Source organism: Micropterus dolomieu, linkage group LG12, assembly GCF_021292245.1.
Source record: "Micropterus dolomieu isolate WLL.071019.BEF.003 ecotype Adirondacks linkage group LG12, ASM2129224v1, whole genome shotgun sequence".
Taxonomy (NCBI): domain Eukaryota; kingdom Metazoa; phylum Chordata; class Actinopteri; order Centrarchiformes; family Centrarchidae; genus Micropterus; species Micropterus dolomieu.
Genome location: NC_060161.1, coordinates 25,180,207 through 25,199,497, shown reverse-complemented (window position 1 = coordinate 25,199,497; position 19,291 = coordinate 25,180,207). Strand labels below are relative to the sequence as shown.

Sequence of the window (19,291 nt, the reverse complement as noted above, 5' to 3'; positions counted from 1 at the left end):
AAACCCCCCCCCCCCCCCCAGACATGGCTGTTTGGCTACGAGTTGACAGACACCATCATGGTCTTTTGTGACACCAAAATAATCTTCCTCGCCAGCAAGAAGAAGGTGGATTTCCTCAAGCAGGTGGCTGTAACAAAAGGCAACGAGAACGCCAACGGTGTCCCGCCCATCACCCTGCTCACCAGAGAAAAGGTAACCTGTGTAAAGACACCGAGGTAATGGCAGAATACATACTAACTCCTTTCTGTAGTACAATTATCCACACACGATTTAAAGATTTGAGGGTGTGATTTTGTTTTTGATGTCCGAAAGAGTTTGAGAAACAATATAGATAAAGACCAATATGGATATGCTAGCATTTTGATGAATGTTCACCCTCATAAAAGACAGTTGAAATTCACCACACACAAGTAATGTTTGATTCTGGATGTTAATATCAGACTCCTGTGTTTTTTTTGTTTGTTTTTTTCTTCTCCCCAATCCTCTCAAGTAACTTGAAGTAAAATAATTAGGCTCTTAATTATTAAGTATTTGAGAGAAACTGATTAAAATGAGAAATTGTTTATAAAATATGATGCATGGAGTCTTAGCAAGCAGTATTAACTATTACACTATAATAATAGCGTGTATGGTTTAAATCTGCTACTACCACATCCAGGAGGCCGTTTGAACTTGTTCTCTATGTAGGCCCCTTGTCAGAGTAAAAACTAACATTTATTGCTAATGTCTCTCAGAATGAAAGCAACAAGGCCAACTTTGATAAGATGATCGAGGCGATCAGAGGCAGCAAAGACGGCAAGACGGTGGGTGTCTTCAGCAAGGACAAATTCCCCGGAGAGTACATGAAGAGCTGGAACGACACGATCACCGCTGAGGGACTCGAGAAGGTAAGACGCAATTCAAAATGTCAAATGAAAACTGAGTTTAGAAGACATACAGGCTGGAATAAAAGAGTAGACGTCTTGTGTCTCTATTTTCAACACCTCCCTTTTTCCATCGCTTCCTGTCTGCAGGTAGACATCAGCGCTGTGGTCGCGTACACGATGGCAGTGAAGGAAGATGGAGAGCTGGGCCTGATGAAGAAGGCAGCGGCCATCACCAGCGAGGTTTACTCAAAGTTCTTCAAGGAGCGCGTCATGGAGATCGTTGACGCAGATGAGGTGAGGAGGAGGAGGAACAGTGGATTCATGTCAAACTGATGATTTTAATACCAATTTACCGGAATAATGTGGATAGTTTGTCCTGATGGTGTGTTCTGCTTGTGGCGCTAATGTCTCTCTTTCTTTACTTCTGTGTACTTTTCATGACGATGGCGTTTTTGTTGCACTGAATGTAGCATTTCTGATCACACCCACGTGAAACAACATTACAGCTGCCACAGAAACATTCAGGCTTCTTGTTGCCATTCAGTGTCAGAGAATTGGGGAATTTCTGGCACAAACTCTCTCTCCCACACAAGAACAAGAAACAACACAAGTGTCAACAAACAGCTGCTACAGACCCCTCAATATTACAGTTAATAGGGCCAAATTAAAAGGCGCTCCACACATTAGCATCTAATTTCAATTGTTAATAAATCACTACAAATGCGTAACAATGCAAAAATAACTCATTTAGGCTTAAATGATGTGACAACAGGGGAGTAACCATCTTGGAAAAATGCATGAAGACTCCTAAGTAGGAATAATGAGAGGTTTTCATTCTGATATTGTGTGACTGCAGCTTTAAAGGGTTGATCTGGTTTACTATAGTGGGATGAACTCTTAATAAACATTCTGATTGAGTTGCATTAAACAGATCAAAAGGATGCCGATTTATTAAACGTATGACTTTGTCAGGTCTGTCTGCAAGTGCTTGTTTTCTGAATGGCGTTTGGATAGATTAGGGCTACGCTATGCTAACTTGTTTCATTGTAAAGTACAACAGAGCTGGGGGGGGGGTGCAATGGATAAGACCCATCCGTTGTGTCCCTGAGCAAGACACTTAACCCCTAGTTGCTCCAGAGGTGTGTAACCTCTGACATGAATAGCAGTTGAAAGTCGCTTTGGATAAAAAAGCATCAGCTAAATGAATAAATGTAAATATGAAGTAGTATCATAGAGCTCTGTGTGTCCAGACAGCCACAATAACGACACTGGAGGTTGACCACACAAAGTGTGCATCATCAAAGTACATCCACATAAGAGCTTGTTTTGCCACTGACGGGCTCTGATTGTTACAAGTGTCTGACCACATTAGAGAGAGAAACCATTTATTTATTTTATATAAGACCCTTTTTGTTTAACCAGAAACAGCCGCTGTATCGCTGTCGTCAAAGCCACAAGACTCCCTCGACAAAAATAGTAATATGTAAGGTGCTTGTGTTGATCGTCTTCCCCCCCCCCCCCCCCCCCCCCCCCCCACAACAGAAAGTGCGTCACAGCAAGCTGGCGGAGTCGGTGGAGAAGGCCATCGAAGAGAAGAAGTACCTTGGCGGTGCAGATCCCTCCACAGTGGAGATGTGTTATCCTCCTATCATCCAGAGTGGAGGGAACTACAGCCTCAAGTTCAGCGTCGTCAGGTAGCTCACGTCACGTTCACTGCTGTCTGTCATCTGCTTAGATGCTTAAGGTAGTTCCCATGATGTGTAATTTTTGGGGGGATCCAGTGATTGAATAATAACCACTTCAGCTAAGATTTCTGAAAACATGAATCTGGATCGAAAGTTTTGTCATGACCCCAAAAAAAAGAGTTGCAGTTAAAGGTAGCGTTGGACATTTTGTGGAACACGAGTTGGATAAGAAGATTGATACCGCCGTCTGCTGAGCTTAAACCCTGGAAATCCTGATGGTCATTTTAACTCTCATTACTCCTTTTCTGTTCCAGTGATAAGAACCACATGCACTTCGGCGCCATCACGTGTGCCATGGGGATCCGCTACAAGTCGTACTGTTCCAACCTGGTGCGCACCCTCATGGTGGACCCCCCTCAGGAGATGCAGGACAACTACAACTTCCTGCTGCAGGTGGAAGAGGAGCTGCTCAAACAGCTCAAACACGGTGGGTTCAGGGGCATGCTGGGAGTGTGGGAGCTTTGGGTACTTGTTAAAGCCCCCAAGAGTGATGTTAGTGGTATAATAACTGGAAAAAAGGTTGTGATGTTGAACATATTTGTGTGTGTTGCTGTTTGAGTCTCTCTCTTTCTCTCCCTTCACAGGTGTAAAAATCAGCGACGCCTACAACGCTGTTCTGGAGTACGTGAAGAAAGAGAAGTCAGACCTCGTACCAAAGCTGACCAAAAACCTGGGGTGAATGCACACATTCCCTTTTTTTCATCCACACATGTACTCCTACACATTTACACACTTGTCTCATAATCATTTTTTGTGTTCTTTCTAGCTTTGCGATGGGAATTGAGTTCAGAGAAGGCTCCTTGGTTTTGAACGCTAAAAACCAGTACAAACTGAAAAAAGGTGAGTTTGTGTTTGAGAGTTACGTCAAATTATGCCGTTGTTTTAAGTTTATGAAACTTAAACCTCTTCAACAGGTTAAAATACGTGAAATCATTTGGAATGCTTTATTTAAAATGTAGGATGTGTATTTTAGAAAATAAAAAGCAAAGCTTGTGTGTGTGTGTGTGTGTGTGTGTGTCTCCTCTAGGCATGGTGTTGAGTGTCAGTTTGGGTTTTGCTGACCTCGTGAATAAAGAAGGCAAGAAGGACGAGCAGAAAAAGTACGCCTTGTTTATCGGCGACACAATACAGATTAATGAGGTAAGATGCACAAAGCAAAGACACATCGACGCTACTCCGTTTCAGTTAAAAAATGTAGGATTAAATCGAATACGATCTCCGTCCACAGCCGCGTTTTAGCTGCGTATCAGAGCTGATCTCAGTCTATACTAAAACGACTGAAACGCACATCTAGTGTACGTTCACGTACACTGGGCATGCGCATGCTGGTGTTAACATGAGGCAGATGGTCTATTCCGTAGTTACAGTAGATTTGGCGAAAGAATAAAGTAATGCAGGCAAAGAATGAGACGAGATTTTATTTTGCGTGGACCAATAACGAGCTGGGGCTGTTACTGAATGTAACACGGGAGTGTGGCGGTGGAAAACAGACTGGGGGGAGTCGCAAAGTTAACGGCAACATGCACCGTAGTGGCAGATAAGTATTATTTGCACGGTACAGAATATTTTAATAAAAATACCAAGTCAATAACTGTCAGTTGCATTGTGTTTCTACTTTGCATGACTTATGAGACGGAGAGCCAAACGTGAGCCTCTGTTTCTCTAAAGTCCTCCGTTCTTGCCTGTCTTCACTAAAACGCTCTCCAGAGTTTCAAAACAAAAAACACGGTCGGCAGCCTTTCCAAACTTCTCCGTTTTAGGTCTTTGTTTTCACCGTTTTCATCTGGACGGGAGGTGCAAACGTAGCAAAGTCTGTTTTAAAACGAAGACGCAGTAGTGTGGACGGAGCCTTAAATGCAACTCCTTCTAAATTAAAGGATAACCAAGGTTATTTTTCTTTTTTTTTCTTTTCAACTTGTACTCTGTTTCCATCTTTAAAGTAAGTTCACTAAAGTTCTTGTTTGTGCCACTGACAAGCTCAGATTGTTAGTGTCTGACAACATTATGGAAAGGATCCCTTCAAAGAGTAAGATCCTTTTCTTCAACCAGAAACGGTCACTCCATCAAAGCCACCAGATTCCTTTGACAAAAACAGTAATTTTACGTCTCTGGTCCATTTGTTGTCTATATTTGGTTGGTTTGTTTGTGTTGTAGTTTGTGTTATTTGTCAAACAAACCAACTGGTCGAGGCAGCTGTAGACCAGCAACTCCCGCGTTCTGCGAGGTAAAATTCCTGTTTTAATCAGTGCAGTCTGGTGGCTTTGAACAGAGCGATGTATAGTGACCGTTTCCGGTAAAACAAAAGGGTCTTGATCTTGAAAAAGGTTAATCTTTGTAGGGGATCATTTCCATAATACTGTCAGACACTGATTAGAACAATCTGAGCCCATCAGGCACTTTAGTGGACGTACAGTGACGGGGCACAATTGCCTGCAAGGATCACACTGCAGCCCTGTTTTGCTGCTGTTGATTGCAGCGCGCTCACTCAATATTACACCCATTTCAAAAAATGTTGTCCCGATTAGTCACACTGACACATGACATTTAATAAGAGCGTTTCAGGGGTTTTAATTTGTGTACATAAATAACTATTCACGCCTAATCAGAGAATTGTATTTGACATTTTTGCATATTCTCCATCACTTGATAAGATTGGCTCTGTAGAAATAATGTTTATAAAACATTTTTAAATTAAAACCATAAGTGCAACAGTAAAAAATCACAGCACCTTGTTATGAAGCACATTTATTCCAACCTGAAATGTTTCTGTAACAGGAAGAGGCCGCCACGATACTCACACCAGTCAAGAAAAAGATTAAAAATGTGGGAATCTTCTTGAAGGTAGGTGTCCTGGCTCATCTCAACTTTCTGTAAGTAGCAGCACAAACGAATGGAAACAAAGCTGCAGCTGAACATTAAACTATGTTGTTACTACTGTACTGGACTAATAAAAATATTTAACGGTTTACAACTTCCAGGCGCGTGTATAGACTACTTCTATTTGTATGTTGTGTATTGTTTAACTTGTAGTCTTTATAAAAATGAACGTCCGTTTTGTCTTTAGGCCTAAATGTTTTTCCTGCTTGCAGCCAAAAGTGTTAAAGAAGAAGAATTAACTTCTGTTATTTTCACTTTCTGTCTCACAGCCATCTTTGCTCTGCGATTTTTAACGTTTACTGAAACTTTTTTTGGGTTGTGTCTCTTTTCCCTCCCCTCAGAATGACGACGAGGAGGATGAGGAAGATGAAGGAGACGATGCCGAGGAGCTGCTGGGGAAGGGAGCTCGGAGTGCCGCGCTGCTCGCAGACAGAACCAGAGTGAGTGTGCATGGGTGTGTGTGCGCGTGCGGTTAAATATGTGACTGGTGATCAGTGCTTATTTGCCTGAGTGTTAATAACTAAGAGTGTGAAATGTTTTTGTACGCTACCAGCTACTTGGGAAGGTAAGTATTGATTGTTTTTTCTAAAATATCATCAGCTGAACTGGTTCAGTTGTAATAATCCACATACTGGAGGGGAGGGGGGAACAGAGGGGCGGGTAGTCTTTATTTATCTACTTATTTATTTTAAACATTATTTTTGAGTGAGTTTTTTTGTTGTGGTTTGACCATCCAAAGCCGTGTAACACATGTCCAGATTCTGCATGTATGTTATTTTTTTTTCCCATTCTTTGTTTTAAAATTTAGATATATAAATACATCATGGACTCTGGTGTCTCTGTGTGATCACTCAGTTATGTCTGTTGAACGCAGAATGAGATGACGGCAGAGGAGAAGAGGCGGGCCCACCAGAAGGAGTTGGCTAATCATTTGAATGAAGAGGCAAAGCGTCGCCTGACGGAGCAAAAAGGAGAGCAGCAGATTCAGAAGTGAGTGTAAATACTGGCGTAACCCTCTGGCTGCTGTGTTTGCCGTCCCCCTGCAACCCCCCCCCCAAAATAATTGATTCTGTCCAAAAACAAGCTGTGCCCGCCTTCACCTCCTCACTGCCTCGACGAGCGGTTGTATTCAGATGGAGAGATGCTGCCTCTCTGTAATTCCCACGGGACATGATTCACAGACTTAAATGGAGTGCAGAGTTTTTAAACTGACACTGTGGTCTCTGCTTCTAACTATCATTATACTGCTGTTTATTTATTTTACTAGTGATTCTATTATGTGTATTTTGTAACCTTGTTGTGTCATTCGTGGTTAGCCTGTTTGTGTATGCAGGTGTAACTTGTACACGTGCGTGTCATACGTCAGCTGGGTGTCTAAATGTCACGTGACAGTTTAATCATCTTAATAGGGCTGAACGATTAATTGAAACCCCTGACGTAATTTTTCCATACTGATTTAACAATATTAAATATCCCCCCCCCCCCCCCCCCCCCGAAGCACAGGGAAATGTTCAGACTTTTATTAACGGACACTCTGTGACGTACACTGTACATTTACTGCCAGACTGACAACTTAGGCGCTCGCTTTAAACAGTCACTTTCTACGGCTCGCTCTCACATTCGCTCACCCATACACTCACTATCACACTTATAAGAGCGCATGTCACGTAGAAATCAGCTGATGAATGACGAGAGGAAGCTAGGCAAGCGTAGTCGAGTGTTGCCGTGCTCTTGGTAGATTCGTCATTCATTCAGCAGCGGCAATGCACTGAATGTGGGAACATGTCTGTTAGGTGTACGCCACAGACTGTCTGGCGCTGCGCTTCTGAGTTCAGCCTTTTGCTTTCTGTCAACATAACGTTATCAATCAACATTTAGATGAGTGAATTGAGACAAATATCCCACCTTTTAACAGTTGAGCATATTTGCCGTACCAACCTTGTCAGTGAACTCTGAAGGCAAAAACTAATAAATTTAATTAATCATAATCAAGGTGAAATGTTGTCATTGTGATTCCACCCCTCATCATAATTGTTTTATTGGACTACCAATATTAATTCATGTTTCTGTAAGTGATGTAGGAGCCACGCACTTACGCATGTAATTAAGTTTCTGTCCGTTAATTGATTCCACTTTCTTTTAATTTTTATTTTTTTCTCCTTTCAGGGCCAGAAAATCTAACGTGTCCTATAAGAACGTCTCTCAGATGCCCAGAGAAAAGGACATCAGAGAAATGAAGATCTACATCGACAAGAAGTACGAGACTGTCGTCATGCCTGTTTTTGGTATCGCCACGCCGTTCCACATCGCCACCATCAAGGTACGCTGACGTTAACAGCTTTTCTCTTGTTGATGATGGCAGATTTTTCCTGATAGTCTTGGTTTTTGACTCTTCTTACGTTCCCCTGTCCAGAACATCAGCATGTCTGTAGAAGGAGACTACACCTACCTGAGGATCAACTTCTACGTCCCTGGCAGCTCTCTGGGACGACAGGAGGGAAATATCTTCCCCAACCCGGATGCCACGTTTGTTAAAGAAATGTGAGTCCTAAACTATTGATGAAATGATCAGGGAGTATTTTCTGAATTTCCAGCCCAGAACGTGAAGACTTCTCTTTGTTTTTTTTTTCATTGACCAGGCATGCAAACTCCTCACGTTTCAGAGAAATTCACCGTTTAGAGACTAAAATGGGTCTCCTATGTGATTTGTGCAGATCTAATGATGAGAAAATATTTTAGGGGGGTACAGAGTCCTCTCTAACATGAGCTTTGCAACTGGCTGTTCCAACCAATCGTCACTCTTAATGCCTCAACCCAACAGCCAATCACAGGCAACGTAGGGCGGGTCTTTTTCTAGTCCGCTACACTGCGGAGTCTGACAGCTGGACACACTGAACTGCCCAACAAACTGTCCGTCTTTAGAAAGCAAGCCTGATGTAAGACAGAAGTAAGCTAGCTTACAATGTAAACTGTCCTGTCGGATACAGAAATGACTTGCGACATGAAATGGTAAAGAACGAATGAAAGTGCTTTGAGTTTATTTGCACTTATTTTTAAGAATAAAGAAGCTACTGATTATAAAATGACCCCAGTCAGTAACTTTAAGAACTTCTTGTCACAGTTTATATTTGACCAAATCGTCCATTTAGGGAAGACTACAGGAGAAATGGATGTGAAAGCAACACAGAATGACTGAGAGCTGCGCTGCATTAGATTCTGTAATACTTACAGATTGTCATCTGCCACCTGAATTTTGTTTCCCGTTAATGTTCATAAATAAATACATTTCATCCATAACTGGATGTAGTAAAGGCAGAACAGGAAATGTCACCAGAATGCAGGAAATAAAGTGTTTAATTCTTAAAATCTTTTTGGCGAGGGACCCCCAACTCATATATTTCACCTTTGATTTCTATTAAATACTGTATTTATCATCACATCTCGTTCTTGTGACACCAGTATGGTGCATCGCCACGTCTCATGAGCTAAGTGTATCGTCATACCCCTAATCTGAGCCCTTATGTCCCCACAACTTGTCAACACAAAGTGACGTCCTTACCTGTCGGTATCTCTCTTGTTGCAGTAGACGTTATCCACGTTATCTATACAACATGTAAGCTTAAAACAGACCATGTGCGTTACGCTGCTTGTGTATCCTTCTCTCCTTTTTGACCCCTGACCAGTTTGCATGTCTTTTAGTCTCAACAAGTGTTTTTATGCCTGTAGACCCATTTCAGTGGAATTGGCTCTTAAGCTAAAAAGGGAGCAACTAATCAGTAAATATTTATTATAGTATATTGTTTTGAATGTAATTAAACCAACGACGGCACAGGACTGAGATGCTTTAAATAAAACGGTCTTAACCTTTCTGAAGCCCTTAATCTTAAAGCGTTTTTTCTCTCACTCACAATTGTACCGGCTAAACGTCCTTTCACCTTTCTGCTCAGCACGTACCGAGCGTCAAACCTGAAAGCTCCCGGCGACACGTCCGTGCCCTCCACCAACCTGCAGAACGCCTTCCGCATCATCAAGGAGGTACAGAAGCGCTACAAGACGCGAGAGGCCGAAGAGAAGGAGAAGGAGGGCATCGTCAAGCAAGACTCGCTGGTCATCAACCTCAACCGGAGCAACCCCAAGCTCAAAGACCTCTACATCAGACCAAACATCGCACAGAAGAGAATGCAGGGCTCAGTGGAGGCGCATACTAACGGTGAGAAAACACATAATTGGTTGTTCAGATAAATGTGAGTCTAAATATAATATTTATGATAAACTCCTTCTCTTCTTCCTACTGCAGGTTTCCGTTTCACGTCAGTCCGCGGAGACAAAGTGGACATCCTTTACAACAACATCAAACACGCCATCTTCCAGCCGTGTGACGGGGAGATGATCATCGTACTGCACTTCCACCTCAAGGTACCTTTTTGGGAACTGCAACTTTTTGATTAGATGAGAAGACTGACGGCACTCTAATGTGTGTGCGCTCAAAATGAAGCTGCAGCTGGTTAGCCTAGCTTAGCGTAAATAGCAAGCCTGGCTCTGTCCACTAATTAAGACGTTAAAACCAAATATGCTTTCATGGGGGTTATGTGCTGGATCTTAATGCTAAGCTAACCGGCTGCAGGTTGTAGCTTCATTTTAAGGTATGATTTACTGTTTTCATGATGTAATACTCGGCAAGAAAGTGAGTGAGCGTATTTTCCAAGATGTTGAACCGTTTCCTTTAGATTAAAAGACCACATCTACCCTTTTGAAAATGTGTATAAATGTTTGAAACAGCAGCTATGTATACATCAAGAAGTAATTCTCAAAATTACATAAATAATTTATCCCTGGAAATTATTACAGGGTATCTGCGGGTCTTTCTGCTTTAAAAAAAAAAAAGCCATTACAATGTATTAAAGTATTAACCTAGTAATATATCAGCTATCGGATGTTTTGTATCTGGTTGTGGGTGGTCACCATCAGATTTGTAGTAAACGCTGCTGCTGCTGCTTGCTGGGAAGCTCATTGTGTCATAATAATAATGTGATTTTAGCAAAGAATCCCTCATTGTTCATTAGTTAATCCATCCTTCCATTTATGCTACTTATCCAGATCATATTAATTTAATTACTATAGTTATATCGTTATGAATTAGTTACTGGGACTGCTGGGAAACACTGAAAACAATGTGAACATTTCTGGATCCATAGTACTTTTCGTGCTTTGGCCAGTATGTACAATATTGAATTCTGTGTGTTATTAAAAGATATTAAAGTCTTTAAATTGCTGCACCCTGCAGAAACACTGTTAGGACAAATGTATCCATGTTCGTTTAAAATGGCCTTGAAAGTAGCAGCCAGAACACGGGAATTTCAGGATTGTTGATGGTTTCTATTTCTCCATCAAACGTGTCCTCCCAGAACGCCATCATGTTCGGTAAGAGGCGCCACACGGACGTCCAGTTCTACACGGAGGTCGGCGAGATCACCACAGACCTGGGCAAACACCAACACATGCACGACCGAGACGACCTGTACGCCGAGCAGATGGAGCGGGAGATGAGGCACAAGCTCAAGTCAGCCTTCAAGAACTTCATCGAGAAGGTGGAGACGCTCACTAGAGAAGAGCTGGAGTTCGAGGTGCCCTTCAGGGACCTGGGGTGAGTACATCGGGGCACGCTTTGAGAGACAGACGTGAATGTAAGAAGGACAAATTGATTTGGAGAGTGTGGAAGCTCTATGAGATGGACTGAGATGTTTTAACTGTGTTTGTAGGTTCCAGGGCGCCCCCTACAGGAGCACCTGCCTGCTACAACCCACGTCCAGTTCCCTTGTCAATGTCACTGAATGGGTGAGTGAGCACACTGAGCCGCAAAATGTGTCACAAGGTTTAACTTCTGGTGTATAGATGTATACAGTCCAGCTGTAGCAACTGCCGGATGGATTTAAAAAAAAAAAAAAACTTTGTCTGCACGTAGCCACCGTTTGTGGTGACTCTGGACGAGGTGGAGCTGGTCCACTTTGAGCGTGTGCAGTTCCACCTGAAGAACTTCGACGTGGTCATCGTCTACAAGGACTACAACAAGAAGGTCACCATGATCAACGCCGTGCCCGTCAACTCCCTCGACCCCATCAAGGAGTGGCTCAAGTAAGGGATCAGAGCTCATTTTGATGTGGTTTTTCATTCTTCAATGAAAAGTCTTAAATCTGCTGCTTCTTTACAAACACAGCCGGCGTTTCCCCCGTGGTTGCTCAGCTCTGTGTGTTTTTTAAACTTTCTCAGCTCATGCGACATCAAGTACACAGAGGGAGTCCAGTCTCTGAACTGGACCAAGATCATGAAGACGATCGTGGACGACCCTGAAGGCTTCTTCGAGCAGGGAGGCTGGTCATTCTTGGACCCAGAGAGCGAGGTACGTTCAGCACAGTGGACCAAAAAATCGGCAGGTTTCTGGTGTGGAAACAAATGGCACAAATATTCTGGTAATTATTGATTTTTTTATGCAGAAAGTAATGGTGCGTATCAGTTTTTCCCTTCAATGCTTAAAACTAAAGAAACTTATTCAGTCATAACTTAAAAAGATTGACTTGTGATTTTCAATCCTGCTGCGTTTTGTTTTTGTCTCAGGGAAGTGGCGCGGAGGAAGATTCGGAGTCGGAAATGGAGGATGAAACGTTCAACCCGTCTGCAGATGAAGAAGAGGAGGAGGAGGAAGACAGTGATGAAGACTACGACTCGGAGACAGAGGACTCTGGTACGATTTAACAGAGATTTGTTGTGAGACGTGTGATGTCCAGATGACGGAAGTAATAATTCTTAGATTTTCTGCTGTTTGCTCATCGTCTGTTCATAGTCGCAGGTTTTGATTCACGTCCTCACTCAGTTCTTACTGTCTGTCGTGTTTTATAGATTACAGCGCGTCAGTTGGCAGCGAGGAGGAGAGCGGTAAAGACTGGGACGAGCTGGAGGAAGAAGCCAGGAAAGGTTTGTATCTGGAGCTGGTGAACATGCAGAGTCTTAAACACTATTCACACAGGACTGAAGTTACCTGCAGACAGGAAAGCAGAGTTTTATCTTTTGTCAGCTATGTCTGGAAGTTGTAATGTTTAAATACCACTGCAACTTGAACCTGCAGTGAGTGATTACATTACATACGTGCTTATGATGTAAAGGCTCTGCTATACGGAGTTGCTGTTGTCGCTAAGGTTTCTCCCCCCTTCAGCTCTGGCAAACCAATCACCGCTGGTTGGCATAAAACGCAACACTACCGGTTCACCAGAGCAGGAACGTCACCCCAGACACATCGATTTTAAAACCTGCTTAATACTGCGAATACAGAGATTAACCTGGCGGTGATTTGCTTCATCAGCATTGTGTGAATTTTAAATGTAACTGAAGTTTAAGTCCCACTCTAGCTTTAACTTCGCGTGTTGTAGTTAACATCAACATGACCTAAAATAATAGGAATACCATGCGAAGGAAATTCTAATTTCAGACATAATCGTGAGTTCTGTGATCTTCCGAAATATAAATAATTATATTTAATGCCCTTAATGACATTTTATTTCAGGCATTCCCTATCTGCAGTGTTTATAGCTGTTATGAATGGCCAGAGGCGAGCACGGCAAAAAGATACTGGTGCGCACGTCAGACAACCTTTCCTCTGAGGCATTCCCAGTGTTGCACCTAAACTAGTGGCGGGAATCTCTCTGCACCTCACGGTTCGATTACGTGACTATAAAACAATTATTCAAGCATCTATTTTTTTTTTTTTTTTTTTGTGAGATTTCTGGGTAATTAAGAATTTTTAATTTGCACATTAAAAAGCCAAAAGATACGTCTCCTCAATCGCTTAAAAGGACTTGAATCCCTAATTTTACTTCACTAGCCTCGGCTCCTCCTGGTCCCCACTTTTCTTTGTTTAACAATCAAGTTTTCAGGCCCCCCCTGAAAACTGAAATATAATTTAACTATCCGATGTACCGGACAGAGCCGTCCACTAGTTTAGCTAGTTCTCAACCCTGGACGAGTAGTTAGTAACAATGTCTCTGGTAGTAATGACATGAAATTAATTAATATCTAAGAATCAATTTCCCGCCCACGTCGCAGATCGCTGAGTTAAGTGGCCGTGAATGTTTGTTTTGGAAAGGTGCTTTTCATACCCCTGACTAAGGAGGGCGTTCACTCAATGCTGTATTTCAGATTCAAGTGCATCCCAGTTTAGTTTGGCCAGTAAGTTGTCAATAAGCTTGTTTTAGGACCCTCTTCTGATAGTTACTCTAAATACTGTCTAAAGTTTAATCGGGCTTATTTGTTCCATCATATCAGTAGAGCTGGATTGTATCGTGTAAAGTGTTGCGAGTGACGGGATGTATGTGTTTTTAACAAAGTGTGTCCCAATTGGCTGTGATGAACCTTCACATGCTTGCAGCCTCAACGGTCACTTATATTTGCAGAGAACAATGTTGGCCATTTGTTAAATAAGCGAAGCAGAAACATCAGACAATATTATGTTTAACAAAACTTATTACTGATTCAGAAATCACATTTTCATGGGTTGGTCTAACACTTACTGTCTGGTGCAAATGCGCCCTGCGCTTGTACAATAGTGGTTGAATGAAAGACGTGTGACCAAATTGTCATGCTTGGTTTTTCTCTTACAGTACAGACAGGTAGATCTCGTTACACCTGTGAACTGTGAATTTTGTTGTCTTTAAAAATGCTCATTTCTTTGTTGCCCTCCAGCTGACAGAGAGAGCCACTACGAGGACGAGGACACCGCCGCTGCCTCTGCCACCAAGAAGAGAAAGGTCCGGCCAGCAGCCCCCCCGCCCAGCAGCAAGAAGAAGCGACGATCCTAAATGTGTCTGTGTCTCTCACACACACACACACACACACACACACACACACACACACACACACACACACACACACACACACACACACACACACACACACACACACACACACACACAGCCAAACCTAGTTGTCCCTCGACCCTTCCTTCTACCCCAACTGGCTCTTTTGACTCATACACTTCACACACAACACACAGGCCCAGACGCACACAACGTGTATATAGACGTAGAAGCCCCTTATTTTCGTGTTGGTCGGTGAAGTGTCATGTTGAAATGGTAAGAAAGAACCAGCAGGACGGGGACACACACACATACAAACACACACTTCATTCATTAGCTTTTCCCCCCTCTTCATTCCTTCCTCATTCTCCACCTCCCATCTCCATCCATCAGGGTTTTCGTGTGTGTGTGCGTGCGCGCGTGTGTTTAAATGGGTTTTTATTGCAAGCATTGTTTATTTTCTGTTTGAGGAAAAAAAGACACGTTTCTTAACTAATGGATAATAAAAGACTTGACATATCCTCCGCCAAGTGTTTTATATAAAAACTGAAGCTTTTCATTTCCCCAGATCGCCTCTCCTCCCCACTTCTTTGTCTACGTTTCACTTTCCCTTTGTTTGTTGAATTGTCATAACGAGATGGAACATTTCTTCTTTTGAGAGGGGGGTATACATTTTCTGATTGTCTTTTTTTTAAATGGGGTTTGTAAATGCACACACACATACACACCATCTCCCTCGCACTTGTCCTTCTCTTTGCTCCCTTTTTTGTTCATTCTGAGTAGATATGTTGTTGTACTGTTTAATTCTGGAAAAACCTGTTTTTTTTTTTTTTTGTAATAAAACTAAAAGGAACTGTAGTTTTGTTTTGAATGGTCTTGTTTTCTTTCTAAAAGCTGGAACACGCTTCTGTGTCTGCACTTGCAGAGAGTTCACCTGTCTTGTTCTTCCTGAGAGTTTAAGAGGTGCGATTACTTGTTCAACTCTCCTCTGCTGTTTCTCTTGACACTGACGGTTTGAATGCAGACATTTTGTCAGCCTGGATTTTAATCGGCGTGTCTTCTGCAGTGCCTCATACTTTGCATTTTAATGAAACTTTGTGGCATGCATGTAATTGCTAGTCAGTATATTTAAGGACATGATCACTAATTGTTGAAACCTTAATACCTAGTTTGTTAGACAGAAAATTTATCTGCAACTATTTTTATAATCAAATCATTAAGTCGTTTTTTTCCATTTGCTGCTTTTGTTTTTTTGTTTTTTTTTTATTGTAAATTGAATATTTTGTGGGTTTGGGATTGTTTTTCATACAAGACACTTTTTAAGATGTCAGCCTTTTAGACTCTTCAGAAATTATAAACTATTTTTTGGCACAAACAGTTTCTAGCTCCTAATCTCAGTTCAATTGATGAAAGATTGAAGAAACTAAATGTTCATTTAACACTTTAAAGAGTATTTAAAAATATTTTTTTCAAACCTTATTTTTACAGGAGAATCTCAAATATTGTCATTAAAGAATTGTTACTAGGATATCCTGCAGAAAACTAAACTTTGGCAATCCCCTCTGGTTTAAAAACTATCATTGTATGTTACCGTGTGTAATCGTATTTCTGATACATCGGTTATAAGCTAAAATTTGAGAATTGTTGTGCTCTAGTGTTTCCATTGTCAGTTTTTAAATTGTACTAATTATCCTCAGTGCGCATTATTGCCTGCCTAAATGTTAAACTGACGTGATCATTTCAAGTCCTTAATTTTTTTTCATTTTTGGACACACTGGAGAGTAAAACTCTTCAGCAAAAAATACCTTTCTCACATTGTATCCTGCTTGTGCACAACAACTTGACAACCGTAGAGGTAGCACAACTTCACAAAGAAGCAGCTGTAGGTACGTAAATATCGTTGGGGTTTAAATGCAATAATATATTTTTTTTTTCCCTTTATGCTTGAATTATCAGTATCTATTATTTTTTTCTTTTATATATTTAAAAGCATTCCTAGAATCTTACTCTTTTTATATAAATATGAAGTTTTTAATAGACTTTTTATCACAGCGCCAAATCAAAAAAGTAGAAGATTTGCTATTTGCCCGAATCAGCAGTGGTGGAGAAGTACTCATATCCTTTACTTAAGTAGAAATACCATGGTCATTTAAAAATCCTGAATTCAAGAGAAGTATTATTGACAAATTTAAAGTATCAAAAATAAAACTACTTACGCAGAATGGCTCTTTTCACAGCATTTTAGAATATATTGTTTTTATCACTAACCAATACATATAAGAACAATTCAATGTTGTAGTTTATCAATGTGGAGCCAATTTTAAACAATTTGTGTACTAATGGGTAGATTTGTAGAATAAAACTGCATCATATATAAGCACACGTTTTTATGTAAAATGTACTCGTAACAAAGTGTTTAATGGAGTACAAGTACAACTGTTTTCCTCAGAATTGTGGTGGGGTAGAAGTATGGGAAGCAAAGTACATGCAACTCAAAATTGTAAGTACAGTACTTGATTAAATGTACTTAACATTCACTGCTGGCCAGTTTTTCTGTGACCTGTTAAAGAAAAACTGGGATTTTTGGACATTTAAACCAACCTTGATATATCAAAATCCTTAATTTTGGTAAAAACAACGCTTAAAGTAAAAATTCTCCATTACAAAAGTACTTGTAATGCAAAAAACATACAGAAAATAAATAGAGTAGCATTGTGCTATTTTAAGTCAGGTTTTCTGTGTAACATGATCTGCAAAGTAAATACCAGTATGTCAAATATGTAAAAAGTACAATAAGTCCTTTTGAAATATAGTGAAGGGGAAGCATAAAGTAACATTCTTGAGTAAAGTACGTGTACCTCAACACACTGGTAAGCTTGTCCCTACTTTTGGTTCTCTTTTTGAAATATTTTTAGGTTTCATGCTGGCGCCCCGTAGTTTAGCATTAATTAGACAGCAGCAAAAAGGTCACTAAATGGGATTTCCGTTTCTTTTAACCATTTTGCAAAACCCTGAACCTTATCTTGGGACCTCTTCCTGGCTCTTGACCCCCAGGTTTGGAACCACAAGACAGTGATCTGCTGATAAATAAGAGTGTCCTCCATCCAAAGGAGGTGTTCTCTCACCAATGCCTGCCTCACCAGTACCACTTCATTGGTACCACCCTGCCATTGTTGAAGCACAGATGTACTGCAGAGAGCAGTACACTGACCTGGCAACTGTCTTCAACATAGAGGACATGATCTGACACAGCTCAGGACTGTGAAGGTCAAATTTCACTTTGTTCAGTACTTAATGACTAATGAAATTCCCATAGCGTCAGCTATTCATTTGTGTTTTGTGCTATGTGCCACACACAGGCACGATAACACACACTAAACTGAGATTGTCAACAACTTTATCCCTGCTGAACATTAACATGGCAGCATTGTTGAAACCCAATTCCAGACTCCACAGTAGCACTTCAGAAACATTTGTGGGATATCACACCTCACAGTTAAAAACTATGTGTGTTTCTAACATTTATCAGAATGTGTGATACTTTACTTAGATAATATAATTGATGTAAAGTGGTTCTGCACTTTAACAAGAGATTAACCAATTTGTTTTGTTTGGTTAGCCAGTTTGTACATAACACAACTCTTCTTCTAGTTTGGTCTTGACTTGTAAACATTAAATATACTGTCTGAGAGGGAAAACCAGAGATGAGCAAGATTAGTAAGCATGGACGGGGCTTTCCCCCGAAAATGTTTTTAACAAAATGATACGATCTCTTCATCTGCCTACCCCCTTCTAAAAAGAAAACAAAAAATACAAACAGACTTTTATTCTCTGCACACACACAGCGTTACCTGCACTTTGAAAAACTGTGACTGGGCTTCAGAAAATAATAATATTGACAGTCTACACACTTAAAATATTAGGGGATCTAATAACCAGAACCTGCGTTTCAGCCACAATGTGAACAAAGTGTCCTACACAACAAAACAAAATGACAAAATAGGTTGTTTGTCGTGTCACCTTTGAACATCCATATGTGTTAGAAAAATGATTCAAATGTTTAGTTAACAATCAACTGTAGTTAGTTAAGTTGGGGAAAGATCAGAGTAAGAGTTTGGAAGAAACTACTTGGTTAAGGTGTTTACTTTGTTCTGTAGATAGTATATTATTTATTAAGCTTTGACACCATGAACCTTGTATTTAAACATAAATGTGAACATGCTGTTAGCAAACTAGGAAATTTGTTAAATTTACAAAGATAATACAAATAATGAAACATTGCAGAATTCACAGTAACAATGTGAACAGTTACTGAGCCATTTAGACGTCTAGCACTTTGGATCAAACAAATATACTGAACTGTTGCGGTGGCAGCCCGGCTGACGGTGAGTGCCCTGTGCTCTTTTATTTCTTTTTTACTTCGTCTCTCATTTCTGTTTTCTCCCCCGTGTCTCCTCGCCTCTCCCTCTGTGTTCCCCTCTCCCTCTCCGCCCTGGAGCCCGGCTGATGACCCGCACCTGTGTCTCGTCAACCTCCACCTCCGCCCGCCGCACCTGCCTGCCATCAGCCTCATCTTCAACAGTATTTCTACCCCGGTTCTCCATCTCCGCTTGATCGTCGTCGCTCCAGTCCTGGTGCCACTTCTACGTTCCAAGCTCTCAGATGCCTCGTCCCCTAATCTGTTGTCTCCCGAGACTAACCCTGTCTTTTCTTTCTCCCCGCCAGGTCCCCTCACCTCCGCCATCCAGTCAGTCAGCCGGGCTCGCCTACCTGCCTTCTCCCCTCGCCTCGGCCTCCAGCCCCCTCTCAGTCGCCTCGCTCGAGCCTTGCCAGCCCCGCCTGCTCCTCGGCTCTCCGTGCCCACGTCTGCCGGCGTCCAGTTTACCTCATCTCACCTCCCGACTCCCCTCTTCCCTTTTTTCCCCCTCAATAAACCTCTTTTTTCCCCCTCAATAAACCT

At 41.5% G+C, this 19,291-nt stretch overlaps 1 protein-coding gene across 1 annotated transcript in view; it reads left to right on the top strand.

Annotated features, from left to right (window-relative positions):
- Positions 1 to 15,189, top strand: part of supt16h (SPT16 homolog, facilitates chromatin remodeling subunit) — a 17,101-nt gene extending 1,912 nt beyond the window's left edge. Inside the window, exons 3-24 of the mRNA XM_046063704.1 lie at positions 22 to 192; positions 735 to 887; positions 1,014 to 1,160; positions 2,409 to 2,560; positions 2,866 to 3,038; positions 3,196 to 3,286; positions 3,378 to 3,451; positions 3,639 to 3,751; positions 5,387 to 5,452; positions 5,830 to 5,928; positions 6,363 to 6,478; positions 7,655 to 7,808; positions 7,902 to 8,029; positions 9,436 to 9,698; positions 9,786 to 9,904; positions 10,894 to 11,132; positions 11,248 to 11,323; positions 11,451 to 11,620; positions 11,756 to 11,885; positions 12,101 to 12,227; positions 12,383 to 12,457; positions 14,219 to 15,189. Of these exons, the coding sequence (XP_045919660.1) occupies positions 22 to 192; positions 735 to 887; positions 1,014 to 1,160; positions 2,409 to 2,560; positions 2,866 to 3,038; positions 3,196 to 3,286; positions 3,378 to 3,451; positions 3,639 to 3,751; positions 5,387 to 5,452; positions 5,830 to 5,928; positions 6,363 to 6,478; positions 7,655 to 7,808; positions 7,902 to 8,029; positions 9,436 to 9,698; positions 9,786 to 9,904; positions 10,894 to 11,132; positions 11,248 to 11,323; positions 11,451 to 11,620; positions 11,756 to 11,885; positions 12,101 to 12,227; positions 12,383 to 12,457; positions 14,219 to 14,334 (2,952 nt within the window). The 3' untranslated portion in view covers positions 14,335 to 15,189. The remainder of the gene's footprint in view (positions 1 to 21; positions 193 to 734; positions 888 to 1,013; positions 1,161 to 2,408; positions 2,561 to 2,865; positions 3,039 to 3,195; positions 3,287 to 3,377; positions 3,452 to 3,638; positions 3,752 to 5,386; positions 5,453 to 5,829; positions 5,929 to 6,362; positions 6,479 to 7,654; positions 7,809 to 7,901; positions 8,030 to 9,435; positions 9,699 to 9,785; positions 9,905 to 10,893; positions 11,133 to 11,247; positions 11,324 to 11,450; positions 11,621 to 11,755; positions 11,886 to 12,100; positions 12,228 to 12,382; positions 12,458 to 14,218) is intronic.
- The last annotated feature ends 4,102 nt before the right edge of the window (positions 15,190 to 19,291 follow it).